The following is a 21,690-nucleotide window of genomic DNA, read 5'->3' as shown; positions in this document are numbered from 1 at the left end:
AATACTTAAGATGCTTAAAAAAAAAAAAAAAAAGTGACATGAGCATTGTGATATACCCCAGGACAAAAAGATTTCCATGGTTAAGTAAGTTTTGTACAATTTAAGGTCCCTCTTAAAAATTCCCATCACATGTTATAGTATTAAAGACTCTCAAAAGTCCTGTAGTAAAGAAACACTGCTTAACTATGTTTAGCTCTGATTTTCTCTACTTTATTTAGCCATAGAGCCTTTTTTCGTACAATAATAAGCAACATTTACTGACTGCATACTAAGGGTGCTTTATAGGAATTAACATTTAATCCTCTAAACAACTCAGAGGTAAATGCTATTCTTATCTCCATTTTACAGATGAGCAAACTAAGTCAGAAAAAGGTAAAATATCTTCCCCAAGGTCGCACAGCTAATAAAGTGGTGGAGCTGAGATTTGAACCGAGGATGGCCTGGCTTCAGAGTCTATTACTAACCATTAGGCAATACTGTTTCTATGTAATATTCATTAGAATCTAAGAGACTGATTTCTTTTCCTGGAATTCTTATTAACAAATGCTGACACACAATTTGTATCTATGCAAAAAGGAAAAAAAAAAATAACACAGAAAAGAAGTGTGAGGAAATAGAAATCCTAATAGTTAATTCAGTTGTATTTTCCTCTTTTTTTTTTTTTTTTTTTGTCCAAACTCCCTTCAAAAAACTAACAGCAGTAACAAATATTTACTGAATGCTTACACTCTGCAAGGTGTGTACTGAGTGCTATATATGCATTAATTGCTCACTTTCCATCCCTTTGAAATGGGTATGATTATCTCCATTTTACTATGAGGAAGTCAATGCAAATGTTAGCTGTTCTCAAAGCACGGTCTATGAGGTCAAAGCTGTTCTCCTAATAAAACTAAAATGTCAGTTGCCTTTTTCACTATACTGCCTTTTGCACGGTAGCAGACAAGCAATGGTCATAAAACTACTGGCACCTTCACACAAATCGCACAGTAGCAGCACTACGCTAGTGGTCACCGTATTCTCCACTCACAGTTTAAAACAAGTTTATTTTACTTTAGATGAAGCAGTAGAAATTATTAATTTTAATCTCAACTCTTGAATACACATCTTATTAATATTCTGAGCGATGGCATGGGAAGTACACACTGAGCACTTTTCTGCACATCCAAGTACAGTGATGGCCTCAAGAAAAAGCACTTACAAAATTGTTTGAATCATGACCTGAATCAACTGCTTTTTTCATGAAATACCTTATTACTTGAAAAAAACTACTGAGTAATACAACTATAGTTATTCAGATTTGGGTATTTAACATTTTCTCAAAAATAAATGAAGCCTGTCACTTTAAGGAAAATATCTGATAGTATTTGGTACCACTGATAACATTTGACCTTTCAAGCAAAATTAGAATTTTAGAAAATTTCTATCCCATAAACTTCAAAATTCACCAATATTTAAAGACTTCTTGATGAGGTTGGTGGTGATATTAATAGGTGTGTATTTTTTTAATTGGTTCAAAACTGAGCACAAACTCAATGCAGGGCAAAAAAATTAAAGAGGAGGTTTGCTAGAAGCTTCTAGAAAAAGAGATTGTTCCTGTTTCAGGAAAGAGGTCAGAAGCCAGTCCTCCCTTTCTGAGCAGTGAGACATGTGGATATGAAGTCTGAAACTACTGCAATAATTGTGATCCCAAAGGGAAGCCAACCTCATGGTGAAGCTGACACTGCAGAAGGCAGAAGAGAAGTGCAAAGAAATTAAGTCACTGGCAATGTAACTGAGCAGCTGTATTAAATCATTCCTAAAACCCAGCCTACCTCTGGACTACCCAATACATCCTCTTAACTGGGAAAACAATCTGAACTGGGCACTCTGTTACAACATAAAGAATCCTATTTTGTACTGCATGTAATATTATTATATTTAAGATCATTTTTCTTGAATAATTGGTGTTTACTGCATGTAACATTATTATATTTAAAATCGTTTTTCTTGAGATATTAAGGTTTATTGCATGTGACATTATTATATTTAAGATCGTCTTTCTTGAAATATTAAAAAATAAAAATAAATAAAAATAAGTGAGTTATAGGAGATATATATATATTATATATATGGTAGATGTACATATATATCATACATACATATGCATATGTCATGTATACTAATCTATAATTTGTATGTTTAAAAATTTTTCAGTCTGTGATCTGTCTTGTAACTTTATTTGTTGTTTATTACTAAACAGAACCTTAAAATTTTTAAAAAAAGAATCCTATTTTGAGGCATTCCACTAAAATTCAATTAAACTAAAAAAGTTTTTTAAGAATATGAATGTAATAGTCTTATAATTAAACAGAAACTTGTACTGGGAAAATCCACATTGAACTTGTATAGTTTCACCAGGAAGTAACATTATTTTTAATTACCTTTTCAGTGTTCTTGTATTTTTCCCATCCTTTTAGCATTTTCAACCACTTAGTAGTTCTTTCAATTTCCAGATGCTTTTGCTAAAATAAAATCAAAATTTATTGTTACTATTTGTTCAAGGCTTCTTTACTTACAAATTTCAAAACAATGTCAAAGAAAATGCTGCTAAAAAAGGACTGCTGAAAGACTTATGCTATATTAAATAGCAAGTATTCTACTATTAAGTTGTATTAATAATTTTACAGTTGTATCAATGGAATTCCATAGCGAAAATTAAAGATACACAGGAGGTACTTCACTGGGGTAAAAAGAAAGGAATTGTTGAAATTTTCCAAAATGCTCTATTATACAAATTTAAACCAAAAGGAAATTTTAAAATATTTTGAACTACCTTTTAACAACAAAAACACAACTTCAAAATCTCATTTTCTTCCCTTTTCCCCCACCCCACAAATTTTACTGAGTTCTAGCATCATAATGTTTTCGGTGACAGAATTGGTTCTTCAAAGAATTGGGTATTTCTAGATTCGTGGAGTGATTAATATTTAATTATCACTATGCTACTGAAAAATTATACAAAAGTAACACTTGCTGCTGAAAAAGAAAGTTCGCCATTAGCTCAGGGTGACTGATATGGAAACATGCTGTGACAGGTGCTGTCACACAGTGTCAGGAAGGGTGAGAGTAAGGTCATGGTGGAGGGAGTAGTCAAACCTGCCTGATGGATGGCAGAAGATGAGCCTTTCATAAGGTATGGAAGGATTATCAGGATTTTCATCAAGTGCAATGTGGGGAAGAATACTCTAAGAAGCATGAGTGGATGGAGTTCTGAGATAATCAGCATTAGATGAGGCTGAATGGAAACAGTCTTGTAGATCACACTACATTGAGACCCAGAGCAAAGCTGGGAAATGGGAAGGTGGCACAGAAAGTGCTTCTTCCTCACTTCTTTGGTTGCCAGGAGAGGGATATTGTTTTCCTGAGGAACTGGGCCTGCTGTCCAATCTCCTACTCACTCCTAAGGTGGTAGAGCGACTGTGATTAGTAAATTTAGAAAAAAGAACTGGGCATACAGCCCTCAGTCCCTATAACTTTCAGAAAGCATATTTGTCTTCTCTCCTTTCAGGCAAGAAAAAACACCCTCCTCAGCCAAGAAGTCTGTGGTAACCTTAGCCTATGACCAGGTGAGCAAGTCTGTCTCCTTTTAGGGGTCAGGACACCTGCACACCTAACCCACGCTCTTCCCTAGGAAAGCTGCTGGGATGTTTGCTGTTTCCCCACTGCCCAGATCAGTGCTGGGCACAGAGTAGGCACTTAATTATTTCATTTTCATGAGAACAAAACCCAGCATAATTTTCTCTTATAAGTGAGCTGAGATTCTGCTATTTTGTTCATTTTTCTCAATCCCTACATTTTCTTTTCTGCAGGCCTCTGTAAGTATAATAAGCATAAGAATAAAAAGCAATGGAAATGAAAGATTCACAGGAAATAAAATTATTCTAAGGATACATTTTTATGCTCAAAACATATGCTCACTACAACCCTGTGAGGTAAACATAGCCATGCCCATTGTACAGATAAGGAAACAGAAGCACAAAAGGGTTAAGTGACTGTCCAAATTCCCCCATTTAGTAAGTTCAAGTTTGAAGGGGGTTTGAGGTTGGGCAGCTTGGCTTCAGGACCTGCACTTTTAGCTCCACTCCTCTCTTGCTTCCATCGTGGCCCTGCTGTAGCTCAGGCAATGGCACTCCTGGATGAAGGCAGTAGCTCCTACTGACTGTCTATATTCCAGCCTCAAACAGGCAAGGCAGGTGGCACATGCCCGCCATCAATATTTTCAGACTTAAAAAGGGCATAAAATCCCAAAGAAGAACAGTGCACCATATACTTAATATATGCTTCACCAAAATCCACCCTGAATTTAGAAAAAGATTATAACCAATAAGAATATTTTCTAAAATTTTACTTTTAGGCATATTTTTAAAACTCTTTATAAAAATTTTGATGGGTTTTTCATAATAAAAGATGATCACTTGTGAGCAAAAGATATTGTTATAAATTCCATTTTTCAAAAGACTAAGCATATTCTTCATTATATTATTAGTGATAAAATGTTGCAGATGGTTCTAGAAATATGTTTAATTTCAAAACTCAGTGGGGCACTGAAATCTAATTAATGTTTCTGCTCAATGTGACTTTAGAGAAGGCGAAGCTATGAAAAATTAAGATTGATCTAAGCTGCCATTTGGGTTTTTTTGCACTTCCTTCCCTGACTTATTCGAAGCATATCCTCTTCTCCACCAACAGGAAAGCACGAAAATAATTCAAGCCAACATAGAGTACAATAACACACTTTGTCAGGAACAACCCTGCTGAGATCTAGCCTGTCTCTTGCTATCTTTCATTTTTATGACTATGAATTATCAATTAATCACTTTAAGAAGCATTCTTTTTTGTAATGGCACTCTTTGGTATTCTAATGCTTATCATATATATAGATAATTTTAAATGCTATAAATTCTCACATGCAAAGACAACACACACACACACACACACTTTTAAGAACCATGAAGCGTGATTTTCTTTCCCCTACAGCAAAAAACAAAAATGATACACCTTGAGAAAAGCTCCCAGGCTATAGGATTTAAAAATTATATATCAGTAGTTGAATCTGGTTTAAATGTTAACTCCATGATACTGTCAGTTCAGCTACACCAGACTTGAATGCATGTGAATGTCTTTCCCCGCCCTCAGCTCATGAATATATAATTCATGGATAAAATATACTTTATCACCAAACATACTACAGCTGACTATTCCAGAATTAATTGAAAACCATGTGACAAATGTGAACTCAAGTGCTCTAGAAAAACAGGCTGAGGAACAGCATCTTGCCATGAACTGAATTAACACCAACACAAACTAGAACATAACAGCAAGTTAGAATTTCAACCTACAAATTCAGCAAATACTTGAAATTCAACATATCCAAAACCATTTCCCTCACCATGCTGCTATTATTCTCCTCTTTCCTATCATAAATTAACAGCATCACTACTCACTAAGTCAAACAAACCAGAACCTTAAGTTGTTCTCAATCTTCATTTTACCTTCCTTCCCACATCCATGCTATACTCTGCTGGTCCCATCCATGTCTCATGTTTCCATCATGTCCTCTGCCCTAATTCAGGCGATCCCAATTCCTAGAAGAAAGCATTAACTCCTTAAGGGTAACCCTGACTGTCTTCAAAAAAGCCTCTACACTGCCACCACAATTTTTAAAACGTGTCCCGTTTAAAACCCTTCAATGGCTACCCATTAATCACCCACAAAAATGTTCCACATGGATGGGTCTTCACAATATGGCCCCAACTCACCTTCTTGCTACTTTTATGATTTGGCATCTTGAACTATTTGTCATTAACACATAATGCTATTAATTGGATAATCTGTTCCTTAACAACTCTACTCAGTGGTCTTACCATACAGTGATAATCCCTGTCTGAATCAATTCTGATTCTGACAGTGGTAAATGATGTTTGTTTGTTTGTTCTAATCCTATGATTCCTTCTGTATGATTAACTGACATTTTCTATTAAAAAGGATTGCCTTCCTAGCTCCTCCACATTTTTAATAGCACTATGATACAAGGGGCTGTTTTATCAATGTATTGTAATCTACTATCATTGTTCTTTTTGAAGTTCAAATTGCCCCAAATTTAGCTGACCCCTCTTATTTGGATGGAGATTTCTCTCTTCAAGTGGATCCTTTAGACCAGTGGTCGGCAAACTGCGGCTCACGAGCCACATGCGGCTCTTTGGCCCCTTAAGTGTGGCTCTTCCACAAAATACCACGGCCTGGGCGAGTCTATTTTGAAGAAGTGGCGTTAGAAGTTTAAGTTTAAAAATGTGGCTCTCAAAAGAAATTTCAATCGCTGTACTGTTGATATTTGGCTCTGTTGACTAATGAATTTGCCGACCACTGCTTTAGACATACTCTATCTGGCACAAAATAATTCAGGCTCACTTTATATGCTTTCTACCTGGACTTACAACAGCCATTTCTTTAAGAAACAGTAGTTCTTTTTAATGGAGAATGATCCTCAAAAATTAAGATCTGGATACTATATATGCTCATCATTTCAATTTTTAAAATCATATAGGAGACCCGGGTATAAGAAACTTCTACTCCCCTAAGGATATGACAACAACATGTATCAAAAGGAAAATGATCCGAGGTCTTAGTCTCCATCCTACATTCTCTATATCTTTCCATTACCTCCACTGACTACAAAAATGGTACATTGTTGTGTACTCGCCCCCTCCCTCACCAAGGGTTATTTGCAGCAAAGGACTAAACTTACATTTGAAGTGTACATTCAATTATCTTAAATTGCTGTCCCCTATGAATCATAACTGCCCCTCTCCTATTTGAGCAAGGAGGGTGTAAAGACTAAAACTGGACCAATATCTCGTTTGTTACCTCTCAACCTCCATATATTTTTAACCATATGCAGGGCCAGTAAGCACTTAACAACTGTTGATCACCCACATAAGTATTAGCTTCTCTTCTATCTGGTCCAAGGCTCCTCCCACTATTAACATGATTAATAATCCAGATGGTAAAGGCTAAACACACACACATGCATGAATGGGTATTAAATAGCTTCTCTTCCAGAATAAGAAAACTTAGAACTTTAATGAAGTTTATGTCTTCAGATACTTCTTTGTCTCTCCTGCATTAGGAAGCCTGACAGGATCAAGTTGACCAGAGACACGAACACCTACACCTCACCAGCAGAGGCAGGAGAGGACAAGAAGAAGGAAAGCTTTGTGTTTTGACAGAATAACATTGAGAGATCTACCAGTCGTGTATTTTAAGATTTCAAACCACATAAAATTAAAATGTAGTTTCAAAAGATAGGAATAGACTCCCATATTTTGTAAGCCATGCAAAATATTGCACTAAATAGATGAATCTACAAAGACGCATAGTTTTACATATCCTTTTCTCCTTATGAAAAACATCAGTAAGCTCAAAGAAACAATATAACTCATTATTAATATTGTTCTCTGTACAGTAAACATAATAAGTGTGTGTATTTGTTTAATTGCCTATTTGGAGGAATCCAAAGCACTTTGTAAATATTAACACTAATCCTTGTATGACGCGCTATCCTTATTTTAAACAAAATATCCTTATTTTAAATAGAGATCTGCCTTCCATAAAATACTATATTGGCAAACTTGAAACTAAAGCCATGATTACTTGACTATGTGTTAGTGTACAGGCTTCCCGAGTGACAATAAGTGCATGCTTCAAGGGTATGCTTTGTAACGATTAATAAACATCTTAGACATCAGCAAGGCTATCATTTCCATTGATTTTATTCAACAAAGTCATACATGTAGAATTTTCTATTAGTTTCCTCAATATGGCAGAGCTTGGCCATGAGGACTGGGCAGTTACCGAAGAATACATAAACTGAAGTTAGACCAGAAAAATTGGAGGAAATCCTGATAAACTAAAAAGTTTGTAGCCTTATATTGCTCTGCCCATGTGTAAAGTTCCCCCAAAATGGTAAAAGGTAGGTCATGCAATATGAGAGCAGTTTATATATGAAAGGCACAATGGAATCTCAATCAGCAGCCTCAGAATTCTGCCCTTCTCTCAATATAAGACTGACAAACGAATATAAAATTAAATTTCTGTTAAATTATTAAGGAGTGCATAGGTCATTTTTTAGTGATTTCCTGTTATATTAAACTCTTGAGATTAAACAACCAATTAATTACAAGCTTGACTGCATTGTGCAGGCAAATATATTTTAAAAGGGACTCCTGCAATAATGTCAAAAAGAATTTTTAATTTAAGAATAATAAGGTATTTTTTTAAAGCCTACCTAAACTATGCATCCTCTAAAATACAGCTTTTGTCTTATATTTCTTCTTTTCTTTACTGTCACATTTCTTCAATCTAAATCGCTGGATCCAAGACTTTTGGATTTTCTGGACCAGGAATTTATTTTTAAAAGGGAAGAAGGTAGGCAATACAGAGAGAAGTCAATACTGAGTTGCCAGATTTCTATTTTGCACAATTCAGGTATATTTTGTTACAAGATACCTTCCAACTCTTCTCTCCATGATGTCTCATATAAAGGGTATTTAACATTCGAAGGGACAATCTTGGCAGTCTTTAAATCAACATATTTAGTTATAAAGCAGTTACACCATTCATCTGGTCATTCACTCAGCCACTACTTAGTGCACAAATACTAACATACTATGTGCACTACTCTAGGTTCTGGGGATACAGCAGTGAACAAAGAGGTTTAAAAAAAAAACAACCTCATAGAGATTAGATCCTAGTGAGGAAAGTCATAAATTAAAAAAATAAATAAAATATTTACTATTTGAAATAGTAAGTGCTAAAGAGAAAAATAAAGGAGAGAAGAGAATAATTAGTATTGTGGGGGACAGTTCCCAATTTTAGAAATGATGGCCAGGGAAGGTATTTTTCTGAAGGTAACATTTGAGACCGAAAGTATTGAGGGACCGAGATTTGTCACTATCAAGGGGAAGAGCATCCTGAGAAAGGAAGCAGCCAGTGCAGAAGGCCTGATAGAAGGAATATGGTGGGCATGCTCAGGAAGCACTAAAGAGGCCAGTGAGTGAGCAAGGGAAGGCAGTAGGAGATGAGATGAGAGACTTCACACAAACCAGGGCATACAGGGCTTTGCAGGCCATTATAATGACTTTCCCTCTTCCTGTGTTTCAATTAGAGAATGACATGATCCTACTTATTTTAAGAGGATCATTCTGGCTTTCTGGTGAACGGATAGATTCTGTGGGGCAGGGGAAAGGTGGCAGAAGTAAGAAGTTGGAAGCTCCAGAAGAGATGCTGCAGTGGACCAGGTGGCAGAAGTGGAGCTGGTGATCAGATTCTGAATACATTTTGAAGGCTAAGAGATGAAAAGAGCAGTAAGAAAAAGTCAAAGCTAACTCAGAAGTTTTTATACTGAACAACTAGAAGAATGGAGTTCCCATTTACTGAGATAAAGAAATTTATAAATAGAAAGAATTTGAAGAGAATAACAGAAACCCCAGTTTGAACATTTATCAGACACCTAAACGTATATCGTCAGTAAGACATCTAAGTCTAGACACTGAAATGTATATACAAAAATATACAAGTCTTGGATTGAGGGAGCCAAGTCATCAACATACAGTTGGCATTTAAGGCCAAAAGCTAGATGAGATTACCACAGAAGAAACACAGATGGGAAAAAGAAGTTCAAGGTTGAGCCAGGAGGCACCCTGAAGTGTAGATCAAGGAGGAGAGGAAAAGCAAGCGGAGCAAACTGAGAAAGAGCAGTCAGTGAGGAAAGAAGAATATGTGAGTTCTGAAGTCCAAGCAAAGAGAGTATGTCAGAATAGATAGTAACCAACCATGTCAAATGCTGCTGCTATGTCAAGAGGAAGTCTAGGAATTGACTACTGGATGTACCAGTAGAGAGGTAATTAGAGACCCCGATAATAGCAATGGGGTGGGGGGTAGGAGTTAAAATCTAATTGGAATGGGTACAAGGAAGAACTGCAGGAAAGAATATAGGAACCACTTTCAAGAGTAAGGGCAACAGAAAATGCTGTAGGAATCAGAGCAGTAGCTGAGGAGGAAATAGGGTCAAAAGAAGATTGGTGTTTTTGTGGGTTTATTTTTTAATGGTAGTAATAATAGATTTTACTCTAATGGAAACAATTAAGTAGAAAAAGAAAGAATTCAGGAGAGAGAGGAAAGAATATCTCGAATGATGTTCCTGAATGAACAACATATACATGCACAGGAACTAGAGCTTTAGGCATAAATGATGACAGGTGGGTAGGTGTGGTTGTGGAAGCCCAGGGAAATTCTCTTTTCATTGCTTCTGTTTTCTTACAAGAAACTAGAGGCCTGGTGCACAAAATTTGTGCACGGAGAGGGAGGGGGTCCCTCAGCCTGGCCTGCACCCTCTCCAATCTGGGACATCCCTCTCACAATCCGGGACCGCTGGCTCCTAACCACTCGCCTGCCTGCCTGATTGCCCCTAACCACCTCTGCCTGCCGGCCTGATTGCCCCCTAACTGCTCCTCCCTGCTGGCCTGATAGCTCCCTAACTGCTCTCCTGACATTCTGAACACCCCCTAACTGCTCTCCCCTGCTGGCCTGATTGCCCCCTAACTGCTCTCTCCCCTGCTGGCCTGATCACCTCCTAACTGCTCCCCCTGCTGGCCTGATCTCCCCCTAACTGCTCCCCCTGCTGGCCTGATTGCCCCAACCACCTCTGCCTTGGCCCCCGCCACCGTGGCTTTGTCCAGAAGGACATCTGGAAGATGTCTGGTCTCATTAGCATATTACCCTTTTATTAGTATAGATAAGAAGCAAAGCCATTAGCTGAGAGAGGACAGATAAGGAGTAGTGGAGGTTTGAGGGGGAAAGAGAAGGCTCCAATAGTTGAAATGAGAGCAGACATTCATTCACTAGGGAGGAACAGTGTGACTTCCAGGCAGTGCTAATGCTCCAGCTGAGGTTTGTGATCATAAATGTAAAGTAAAACCAGTCAGCTCAGCTGTCTTTCCCTAGCTGCACTTCCCTATGCAAGTGCAGGCACTGCAGCAGCAGAAAGTTGGTTTTAACTAGGGCCGTAGTTTAGCCCAGAAGAAGCAACAGAGGGAAGGGAGGTTAAGGTTTACGCAAGTGACTACAGAATTGAGCTGGGAAGAGAGAGAAATGAAGACATGAGTATAGCGAGGGGCAATGAAGCAGTGTGGTATCACTGGGGTCCAAGGATTAGTGCAATCTGTCAATCAGGGCACTAGGCGAGAAGAAAGGGCAGAGAGTGGAAACAAATCCTTATGTTCCCATTTCAAAGGGGATTGGTAAAAAGTTCACTAGAGACAGAATTTAGAAATTGCTCACTGTTATTCATCACTTCCTTCTCATTCATTCCTTAGCCACAGATCTGCCTTCCCCACCACCAGCATAGCCATTTCATGTCACTAATATTACGCTCCCAAAAGCCACCAATAATCAATCAATCTCTCACTTGACCTTCCTCTAGTCACTGGGCAGACAGTGAGCATCTCAAAGGCAGAAACTATGTCTATTTGATCCAAATATTCTAGGCAATACCTAGTCCAGTGCTCTGCAAGAATGTGGCTATTAAAAAAAATTCCTGCTCTTCCCCAAAGCAGCCACAGGTGACCTCTGAAAATGGTTCGCTATTCACTAGACCCAGAAAACCCCACAAAATCACACCAATCAAGAGGCTCAAATCTCCGCGTTCACTTTAAGAACACTCGTGAAACTGCCCAGGCCATCAAGGGTATGCATATTCGAAAAGCCACCAAGTATCTGAAGGATGTCACCTTAAAGAAGCAGTGTGTGCCATTCCATCGTTACAATGGTGGACTTGGTAGGTGTGCCCAGGCAAAACAGTGGGGCTGGACACAGAGCTGGTGGCCCAAAAAGAGTGCTGAATTTTTGCTGCACATGCTTAAAAATGCCGACAGTAATGCTGAATTTAAGGGTTTAGATGTAGACTCTCTGGTCACATAGCATATTCAGGTGAACAAAGCTCCCAAGATGCGGCGTAGAACCTACAGAGCTCATGGGCGGATTCACCCAAACATGAGCTCTCCCTGCCACATTGAGATGATCCTTACTGAAAAGGAGTAGACTGTTCCTAAATCAGAAGAGGAGGTTGCACAGAAGAAAAAGGTATCTCAGAAGAAACTGAAGAAACAAAAACTTATGGCCCGGGAGTAAATTCAGCATAAAATAAATCTAAATAAAAGTAAAAGCAAAAAAAAAAAAAAAAAAAAAAAATTCCTTCGCAAAACATCAAGGTCTGATACTGAGAGAATCAGGAAGTCACAAGAGAATTCAACTGTATGCAGTACCTATCGGGAACTCTATATATATGTCAAATGGCAATTTTGTCTACATCTCAAAGTTGTACCACAGTTGTTATTTTCAGAAAATTTTGATTTTAGAAAGATTTTCTGAAATATTTTTTCAAATTCCAATTTTAATTTTACCTCAATTATATGAAATTCAGCCTCCTTCCTCATCAAACATAAACAAAGTAGGAACAAACCCAATCAGTAGCCTCTTCTCATTCTACAATTCACTTTTTGGTATCCCCACCTCTCCTGCCCCCCGGCCACACACACATACACAACAGAGAAGGGAAGAGAGATTCTGACCAACTTTAAAACATTCAGTCCCTGGTCTCAGCTATGGAACCAGTTCCCTGCCCAAATATAATGAAGAAAGGGGAAACTCCCGAGCTACCAAAAGGTGACAGGTTTACTATATATAAGACTTCCTTAAGTCCTTAAAAAGCTAACAGCTTTATTTGACTACAGCAAACTTGGTTGTTATTGGTGGGAAAGTTGTCACGCATGGGACAGCCCTAACTGGTTTGGCTCAGGGATAGAGCGTCGGCCTGGGAACCGAAGGGTCCCAGGTTTGATTCTGGTCAAGGGCACATGCCTGGGTTGTGGGCTCAATCCCCACTGGGGATGTGCAGGAGATAGCCGATCAATGATTCTCTTTCATGTTTGATGTTTCTATCTCTCTCCCTCTCCCTTCTCTGAAATCGATATATATATATATATATATATATATATATACACACACACACACACACACATACATACATACATACACACTGAGTGGCCAGATTATTATGATCTCTGAATGCATAATAATCTGGCCACTCAGTGTATGTATGTATATGTGTGTATATATATATTAGAAGTCTGGTGCATGAATTCGTGCATGGGTAGGGTCCGGCCAGCATGGCCATGGGGAGGGGACATAGGCGGTTGGCCGGCCTGCCTGCTGGTCAAACTCCTGGTGAAGGGGACAATTTGCATATAGCCTTTTATTATATAGGATATACAGTGAGTGGCCAGATTATTATGCATTCAGAGATCATAATAATCTGGCCACTCAGTGTGTGTGTGTGTGTGTGTGTGTGTGTGTGTGTGTGTGTGTGTGTGTACACTAGTGGCCCGGTGCACGAAATTCGTGCATGGAGAGGGGGGGAGTGTTCCTCAGCCCGGCCTGCACCCTCTCCAATTTGGGACACCTCGAAGGATGTCCTACTGCCAGTTTATAGGGATCGGGCCTAAACTGGCAGTCAGACATCTCTCTCACAATCTAGGACTACTGGCTCCTAACCGCTCACTTGCCTGCCTGCCTGCCTGATTGTCCCTAACCACTCTGCCTGCTGGCCTACTTGCCCCCAATTGCCCCCCCCCACCAGCCTGATCACCCCCAACTGCCCCCCTTGCTGGCCTGCTCGCCCACACCTTCCTTCCCAACTGATGGCCTGCTCACCCCCAACTGGCCCCCCTGATGGTCTGCTTACCCCCAACGGCCCCTGCCATCCCATCCTGGCCTGATCACCCTCCTTTTTTTCTTTTTCTTTTTTTTTTTTCAGCGCCTCCTTCAGTGGAGGCCAGAGCCGGCTGGAAGCAAGTATCTAGAATTTATTTATCTTCTATAATTGAAACTTTGTAGCCTTGAGTGGCCAGGGCCGGCCAGGGAAGGTGGGAAGCTTGGCTTGCTCCATCGCCAGGGCAACCCAAGCCTCTTGCTTGCTCCAGCTCCGTGGCTGCCACCATCTTGGTTGGGTTAATTTGCATACTTGCTCCTGATTGGCTGGTGGGTGTGGCTTGTGGGTGTAGCAGAGTGATGGTTAATTTGCATGTTTCTCTTTTATTAATGTATATATATATATATATATATATATATATATATATATATATATATTTTTTTTTTTTAAACAACAACAATAAAAAAAAAACTTCATGGGACAGTGATATTCCAAAGAGCTTCTGTTTTACAATAGTGCTCTATCAGCCACAGAATACATGAGAATCTCTTGGGAAACTTTTTACAAATTACCTGCCGGCCTCCTGCCCAGAGTCTGACTTGACGAATGAGGTGGGTCCTAAGCAACTGTGCTCCTTAAAGGCTCTGCATTAGGAAGCACTCCTAGAGTGAGAACTACCTGTCTGGAATGCAAATCTTTACCGCTACCTTTCCTTTACTCAAATATCTATCAGAAGTTCCATCAATCTCCTAAAATCATTTCACCATTAATTTAATTTAATTTATAGTGATATACTTAGGGTCAAATTTTAACAATGACTGCCCCACTTATATATAACAAGGCATTCAGAATCAGGAAGGTGGTAGATTTTATTCCTCTGATAAACCCAATTCACCAGTAACGGTCAGTAAATGCAGAGCTGGCCTTACCCGTTCCACTGCTGCATTATGATATGGGAGCTCCTCCTCACTGCAGAGAAAAAAACAGTACATGTCAATTAGTCGTAGCAAACTTTGAAAAAATTATAAACCAATACATACACGTGATGTACAACCATCAATTGTGATTACAAACATTACATAGCTCCCATTCCACCTAATTCCTTATAAAACAAGTAGCTATCTGTAACCAGTGTCCCTTATCTTCACATTTCTAGACCTGCACTGTCCAATAAAGTAATCTCTAGGTGGATGTGGCTATTTAATTTTAAATGTGAATAAAATTAAATTAAAAATTCAATTACTCAGTTTCATGCTATAGTTCACCAACCTTCATTCTCTGGCTCAAACCATGGCCTATAATACATAAATGATTGCTTAAAAAAAATTAGTATAAGGAAATAAAACTTCCCCCAATGAATTTGTGAATCAAAAAGCAAACTTCACCTTTTATTTGGTAAATAAGGAAATCTTCATTTGTGAAAATGTCAATTTTTAACATACAATAACAGATAAATTTCACTTTTCTGACAGTAATTTTGTGCTATCACCTCTAATATAAAATATTCTGAGACTCTTATATCACTGTCAGTAACATAAAAACAATGTGCTATCCATAAACAAAGTTATGTGCTTCAAGTTGCTATCTCAGCAGAATTTATGTTTTGGCAATGATATGTACACATTCTTGCCTCAGTTTCTCTTGAGATCACATAATACCACTTCGTAGAGTGTAATGCATTCATATTCAAGAGTCCAGTATTTCCGAGTAGCAGAGTTTTGCTATCCTGATGACTGGAGTCCTTAGGTGAACCATGAAGTCACAGCCATGGAACTGACAAAAAGGTGTAATAGTTGAGTAGAGAGATAGTCCAAACCCTCATTTCACAGATATGGAAGCTAACATTTTCACTTAATCACACTTAGCCTAATGTAGAGATGTTCAGAATTATCTAACCCAGTGAGTTCGAATTAAGATATAACTTCGGTTTAAAAGTATACCTATCCTTTCTTCATTTACTAATAGGAGAGGACTTGTTGAAACCACTGGAATGTACTTCCTAGGTAATTAGGTCAGCAGCGACACCTTGAATGGTATTTCTGGGATAAGTGGACTGCCCTGGGCAAGACCAACCTTTTGTACAGCTGATTTGAGCTGATTCCGACAACTGTTTATTTGAACATTCCGAACCTATGGCTGCCTATCACAGGAGAAGTTTTTTGAAGTTGCTGGGTGAACTTTTTTGGTGTCCTCCTATTTACTAAATAAGACTGACAGACCTATTCTCAACCCTGAATCAGAACCAAGTTTTGCACTTGGCTGTGGAATGATGCTGATCATCTGCTCAGGCTACATGGCCTGTGTTGGGCAGGTCCTACAAAACTAACTGCTTTATGAAATTCAAGATGAGACAGGACTTCACATAGCACCCCACTCCATGTTAACCTCAAATCATACTATTGAAACTCTGGGGGCAAGGAATGCCAGAATCTATCTACATAAAACCCTAATATGCAAATCCACCTAACAGCATATTGGTGGGGGGGCGGGGCCAGCGAGCAGGTGGCGCCAGGCCAGCCAAGGCAGGTGCCAGCAGGCAGAGGGAGATGATCAGTGGTGGCGGCAGAGGGCAGGGCCGGCCAGCGGGCGGCACCAGGCTGCCAGCCAAGGTGGGTGCCAGCGGGGGCACCCCGGTTGCCCAGCTCGTTGCCCCACAGATTGGCCCTGATCACTGGCCAGGCCTAGGGACCCTACCCTATATATTAGGAACAGAATCTTACATTTAAAAATTAAAACCTGGCAAGGCTACTCTAACACTGGAAAAACAGGATGATGCAGCAATGACAAGCATGGACTCTGGCTTGCACATTTTGTCAGCCCTGATTCTGACACTTACAACTATGTGACAAAGCCAATAACTTAACTTTTCTCTGCTTCAGTTTTTCCACCCATAAGATGGGGAAAATGGTACTACTGCCTCAGAAGGATCATGTTATGTACTACTTTTTATAATCAGGACCAAAAAATGCAGCATACAACAGCAAGACGCCTTTCACCTGTATGAAAAATATGGTCACTGGTGCATGCAGCATCCTGGATTGCAAGAGGGATGTCCGACTGCCAGTTTAGGCCCGTAAACCAGCAGACGTACGTCCCCGGAAAGGTCCCAGATTGTGAGAGGGCGCAGGCTGGGTTGAGGGACTGATCCCGCCCCCCATGCACAAAATTCATGCACCGGGCCTCTAGTATACATATAACCACAGCCAGCCTTAGGCAAAATCCAGGAGTACACAAACCTGGTATTAGATTTCCAATCAACCCAATATTTCACATAATTTCCCTGTGGCAACCCCACCAGGATCTGGTTGCCTATCCAGTCCCTATATCATGATACCCAGGTTACTGAACTCCTACTATCCAAGCATTTTTTAATGTTCATTTTAAATTTTATTTATTTAAAAATTAAGACACAATTGACATATAACAATGTATTCCTTGTAGGCTATAACATAAGGATTTGATGTATGTATATATACTGCAAATGATTATATTAGGTTTAGTTAACATCCATCAGCAAACATGCTTACAGATTTTTTTTCCTTATGATGAGAACTTTTAAGATCTACAAGGTACAATACAGTATTGTTAACTATTGTCACTATGCTGTATATTACATCCTCAGTACTTACTTATAACCAGAAGTTTATACTTATTGTACACCTTCACCCATTTCCCCCAACCCCCAGACATATGCCCTTGACCAGGAATCGAACCTGCAACCTCCTGGTGCATGGGACGATGCCCAACCACCTGAGCCACACCAGCCAGGGCTCCAACATCGTTTACTGAAGAGACTATTCTTTCCCCATTGCATATTCTTGTCTCCTTTGTCATAAATTAATATGTGGGTTTATTTCTGGGCACTCTATTCTGTTCAATTGATCTATGTGTCTATTTTTATACCAATACCATACTGTTTTGATTATTATAACTTTGTAATATAGTTTGAAATCAGGAAGTGTAATGCCTACAGCCTTGTTCTTGTGCAAAATTGCTTTGGTATTTTGGGGCCTTTTGTGATTATATAAAAATTTTAGAATTATTTATTCTATTTCTGTAAGACAAGTCATTGGAATTTTGATAGGGACAGCATTAAATCTGTATATTGCTTTAGGTAGAATGGACATTTTAACAATGTTAATTCTTCTAATCCATGAGTATAGAATATCATTGCACTCATTTGTATCTTCTTCCATTTCTTTCATCTATGTCTTATAGTTTTCAGAGTACAGATCTATTACATTCTTGGTTAAATTGATTCCTAGATACTTTATTCTTTTTCATGTAACTGTAAATAGAACTGTTCTCTTAATTTCTGTTTCTAATAGTTTGTTACTGGTATATAGAAACACAACTAATTTTTCGTATTTTGAGTTTGTATCCTGCAACTTTACTGAATTTGCTTATTAGTTCTAACAGGTTTTTTTGGTGGAGTCTTTAGGCTTTTCTATATATAAGATCATATTATCTGCGAATAGAGACAGTTTTATTTCTTCCCTTCAGATTTGGATGCCTTTTATTTTCCTCTTGCCTTTTTGCTCTGGCTAGGACTTTCAGTCCTATATTGAAAAAAAGTGATGAGAGTGGGCATTTGATCTTAAGAGGAAAAGCTTTCGGTTTTTCCCCACTGAGAATGATCTCAGCTGTGGATTTGTCATATATGGCCTTTATTATGTTGAGATACAGTCCCCTCTGCCCATTTTGAGAATTTTTTCATGAATGGATGTTGAATTTTGTAATACGCCTTTAGACTTCATAGATGGATGATAAACCTCAAGAACTTGGTCAAGGTTTCCCACGTGGATTTTCATGCATTATTACTCCATACTTAAAACCTTTTATACAAAATCTGCTTTGTGTACAACACTCATCTCCAAAAAACGATTCCTCCTCAAATATCTGTGGTGGCATACACTGATTTCCACAGCCTTCCAAGGAGACAGCAGGGAAATGCTGCCTTCCCAACAGCTACACACAATGTCTAGATACACATGTAAAGTACTGCACCAGCCTCAGGCACAGGTGCTGACATACTGAAGGAACACACGAATATTGCTGAATGAATATATGATGGGAAAGATGAATGCATGCCTGCATGCACATGAGCATATTTACCTTGTCACCTAAATATCCTTCAATTATTAAAAAAAAAAAAAAAAAAAAAGGACCAAAATCTGGGTGAGTGGAGTATTCCTTTATGTCAGCAAACTACAGCCATGGATCAAATCCGGCCCACTGCCTGTTTTTGTAAATGAAGGCTTATTAGAACACTTCCACGCTCATCCATTTATGTATTATCTGTGGTTGTTTTCATGCTACAATGGTAGAGTTGAATAACTGTGACAAAGGGTCCATAAAGCCAAAAATATTTCAGACCTGGCTCTTTACAGAAAATGACTGCCTCCCCCTGCTTTAGAAAACAAGGGTTTATGCTCTAAGGGAAAGAAGCACCTAGAAGCTGCTCAAAGAAAACACCAAGCTGACAGTAAGAAACTATGCCTCACAGAAACACAGTAAGCAAAAACAGCAACAACATAGTCATCTCTGGAAAGAGAGGAACCTTAACTAGATCTATTTTTTCATCTGCTATTAAATATAGAATTACTAATTAGAATATATGTGTCTATAATTTTTCAATAGCTCAGAGCATTTCCATAACTTGAAATAAACTTTCATTTGGAAACTTAAAATTTAACTTGTTAAAATCAGTTAAGCTGAATATACTGACTAAATGTTTTTTCTATTTTTGTAGTAGACTTATTCCAGTCAAAATTATTAGTTGAGTAGAAAGAGTTCTCAAGCCCTTGTCATCTAAAGAGATATGTTTTAAAAACAAAAACACCTTTATTCTGGCTTTCCAGTATTTATATAGACATCGTAAACTACAGTTAAATTTTATAAACATATACATTTTGATAACTAGTTGAAAACCTGAAGCTTGGTATTAATTTTATCTTTATTTTTGGTACATTTTCCTTCTAACCCTTCTATTAATAACTTGTGACCTGAAAACATTATCTATCTTTATCCAAATACCAAGCATTCTTTGTGAGCAGAGTAGCACGGGCTATTTTTGATAAAAATGTTGAAAGTTCTCTAACTTTTTAAATAAGCTCGATTTCTCTACTCTCAGATGCAATGCAATCACAGCATACAGATTGGGGATAGCGCCCCATTTCTGAGTACTTCACAAAGATGTTACTTTTCCAGCATCAAGCCAAGCTGGTTTGGCAACAATTTTCATATTTATTGTGAAATCTGTTATAAAACCAAGTTATTCCTGTACTGCATTTGCTAATTACCGTCATCCTTCCCCACATATCATAACAAGTCATTTAACTTACTAAAACTATAATTAGATATGAAGTCAGCAGCCTTCAGAGAAGGCGACAAAGTTAGTTTTTGCTATTGCATTGTACTGACATTGACACTTAAAACCCAATTTCATTGAAGAACCAATCAAAAAATCTCAAAGAATGAAGACAGCAGAAAGAAATGCTCTTTTGATCAAGATGTGACAGGAAGCAATATCTAAATGCTTAGGCCATGTGACTTTATTCAATAGCACTCAAAAAACTCCAGTCTACAGTGACAAGCAATAAAAGCCACCAGCAGCGACCGCTATAGAAAGCGTTTTACTGAAATTAGACATTGTAACAAAAATTAATGACTTCGGTGAAATTTAATAAAGTCTAACATTACATTAAAATCCATTTTTATGCTTCATTATTTTCATTTCTGCTGTCTGCCTTGGAACTGCATCATGGAGTAAATTTTAAAAAAAATTACTGTGTCAGTATGAGAACTCGTACAATTGGCTTCGTTTTTAAAGAAGTGATGAGCTTAGCTATCTGAGCATACCTCAGTACATGTGATCAGTTCAAACAGTATCCCTCTCTTAGGCACCCTTTTTTTGTTTTGTTTCTAGGCGTTTCAAAACCTTCTACTAGGTTTCTCTTATTAAAAACACAGGAGAGCAGAAAAGACAGTGCAATGCAGAAATTCAGAACACAGGCTCTGCTGTAGGACTACCAAGGTCCACAACCCAGATCTGACACTGTCAGCACAACTTGGGCAAGCTGCATGACCTCTTTGTGCTTCATTTTCATCTGAAAAAAATGATAAAAACGAGTACCTATCCTCACAGAGTTTTTTGAGAGAATAAATTAGTTAATCTATGAAAAGAGCATAAAACTGTACCTGTCACACAGTAAGGGCTCAATAAATATTAACTAATATTATTAAGATAGATTATTGACTGACTTTTCCCCACTAGTGCCAAATGGATCTCAGCACAGAGAAAAAAACAACAAAATAACCAAGTGCGATTTTTAGATTGCCAAGTACAGGCCAGAAACTCACTCAAGATGTTCACAGCAATGAGAAAAGAGAATTTAGGTAATTACTAGACCCTTTTTGGGAATTCACAGGTTTTTCACATGTATTTTGTACTATATTAGACCATTTTATGATTAAAACATCTCTTAGAGTGGTTCACTCCCATCAGAGGAGGTCAAAATCGGCTGAGTTGTATTCCACTTGCTGAATCAAAATATGGGATAGACCCCAGAAATCTATTTAAAAACAATAAATAATTCCCAGCTGACTCTAATGTGCAGGCAAGTTTGGGACCCACTGATCTTGACCAGGCTAAATGATCAATTTGTCCTTCAAAACTCCCTCATATACCTCAGATCTGCCTGTTAACCCACACAAATGTGTAATCATTTCCTGCCATATTGGTGGCCAACCTTGATTTACTTTAAAAAAAAAAAAAAGTGTAAGTGGAGGGTTAATTTAAGAACAGTATTTTCATCATAGTTAAATTCTGCTCTGTTACTCTGCTGAAATTCAAAGTCTTCTAATTATAACTACTCAGGAAAACA

The 21,690-nt window shown here is 38.3% G+C and overlaps 1 protein-coding gene and 1 pseudogene across 3 annotated transcripts in view; one reads left to right on the top strand and one right to left on the bottom strand.

Annotated features, from left to right (window-relative positions):
* The window catches only part of USP6NL (USP6 N-terminal like), a 188,990-nt gene that overhangs the window by 57,282 nt on the left and 110,018 nt on the right, over positions 1–21,690 (bottom strand). For both annotated transcript variants that reach the window (XM_080656700.1, XM_080656701.1), the window contains exons 5-6: positions 14,734–14,773; positions 2,421–2,501 (exon numbers count right to left, since the gene is read on the bottom strand). In XM_080656700.1, coding sequence (XP_080512826.1) covers positions 2,421–2,501; positions 14,734–14,773 — 121 coding nt within the window. The remainder of the gene's footprint in view (positions 1–2,420; positions 2,502–14,733; positions 14,774–21,690) is intronic.
* Positions 11,671–12,225, top strand: LOC308245564 (large ribosomal subunit protein uL22-like; annotated as a pseudogene). Its single transcript has one exon. The product of its transcript is annotated as a large ribosomal subunit protein uL22-like (transcript).

This window comes from Plecotus auritus (assembly GCF_963455305.1).
Source record: "Plecotus auritus genome assembly, chromosome: 1".
Classification (NCBI taxonomy): Eukaryota; Metazoa; Chordata; class Mammalia; order Chiroptera; family Vespertilionidae; genus Plecotus; species Plecotus auritus.
The sequence above is the reverse complement of the archived record's forward strand: the minus strand, read 5'-3'. Positions and strand labels throughout refer to the sequence as shown.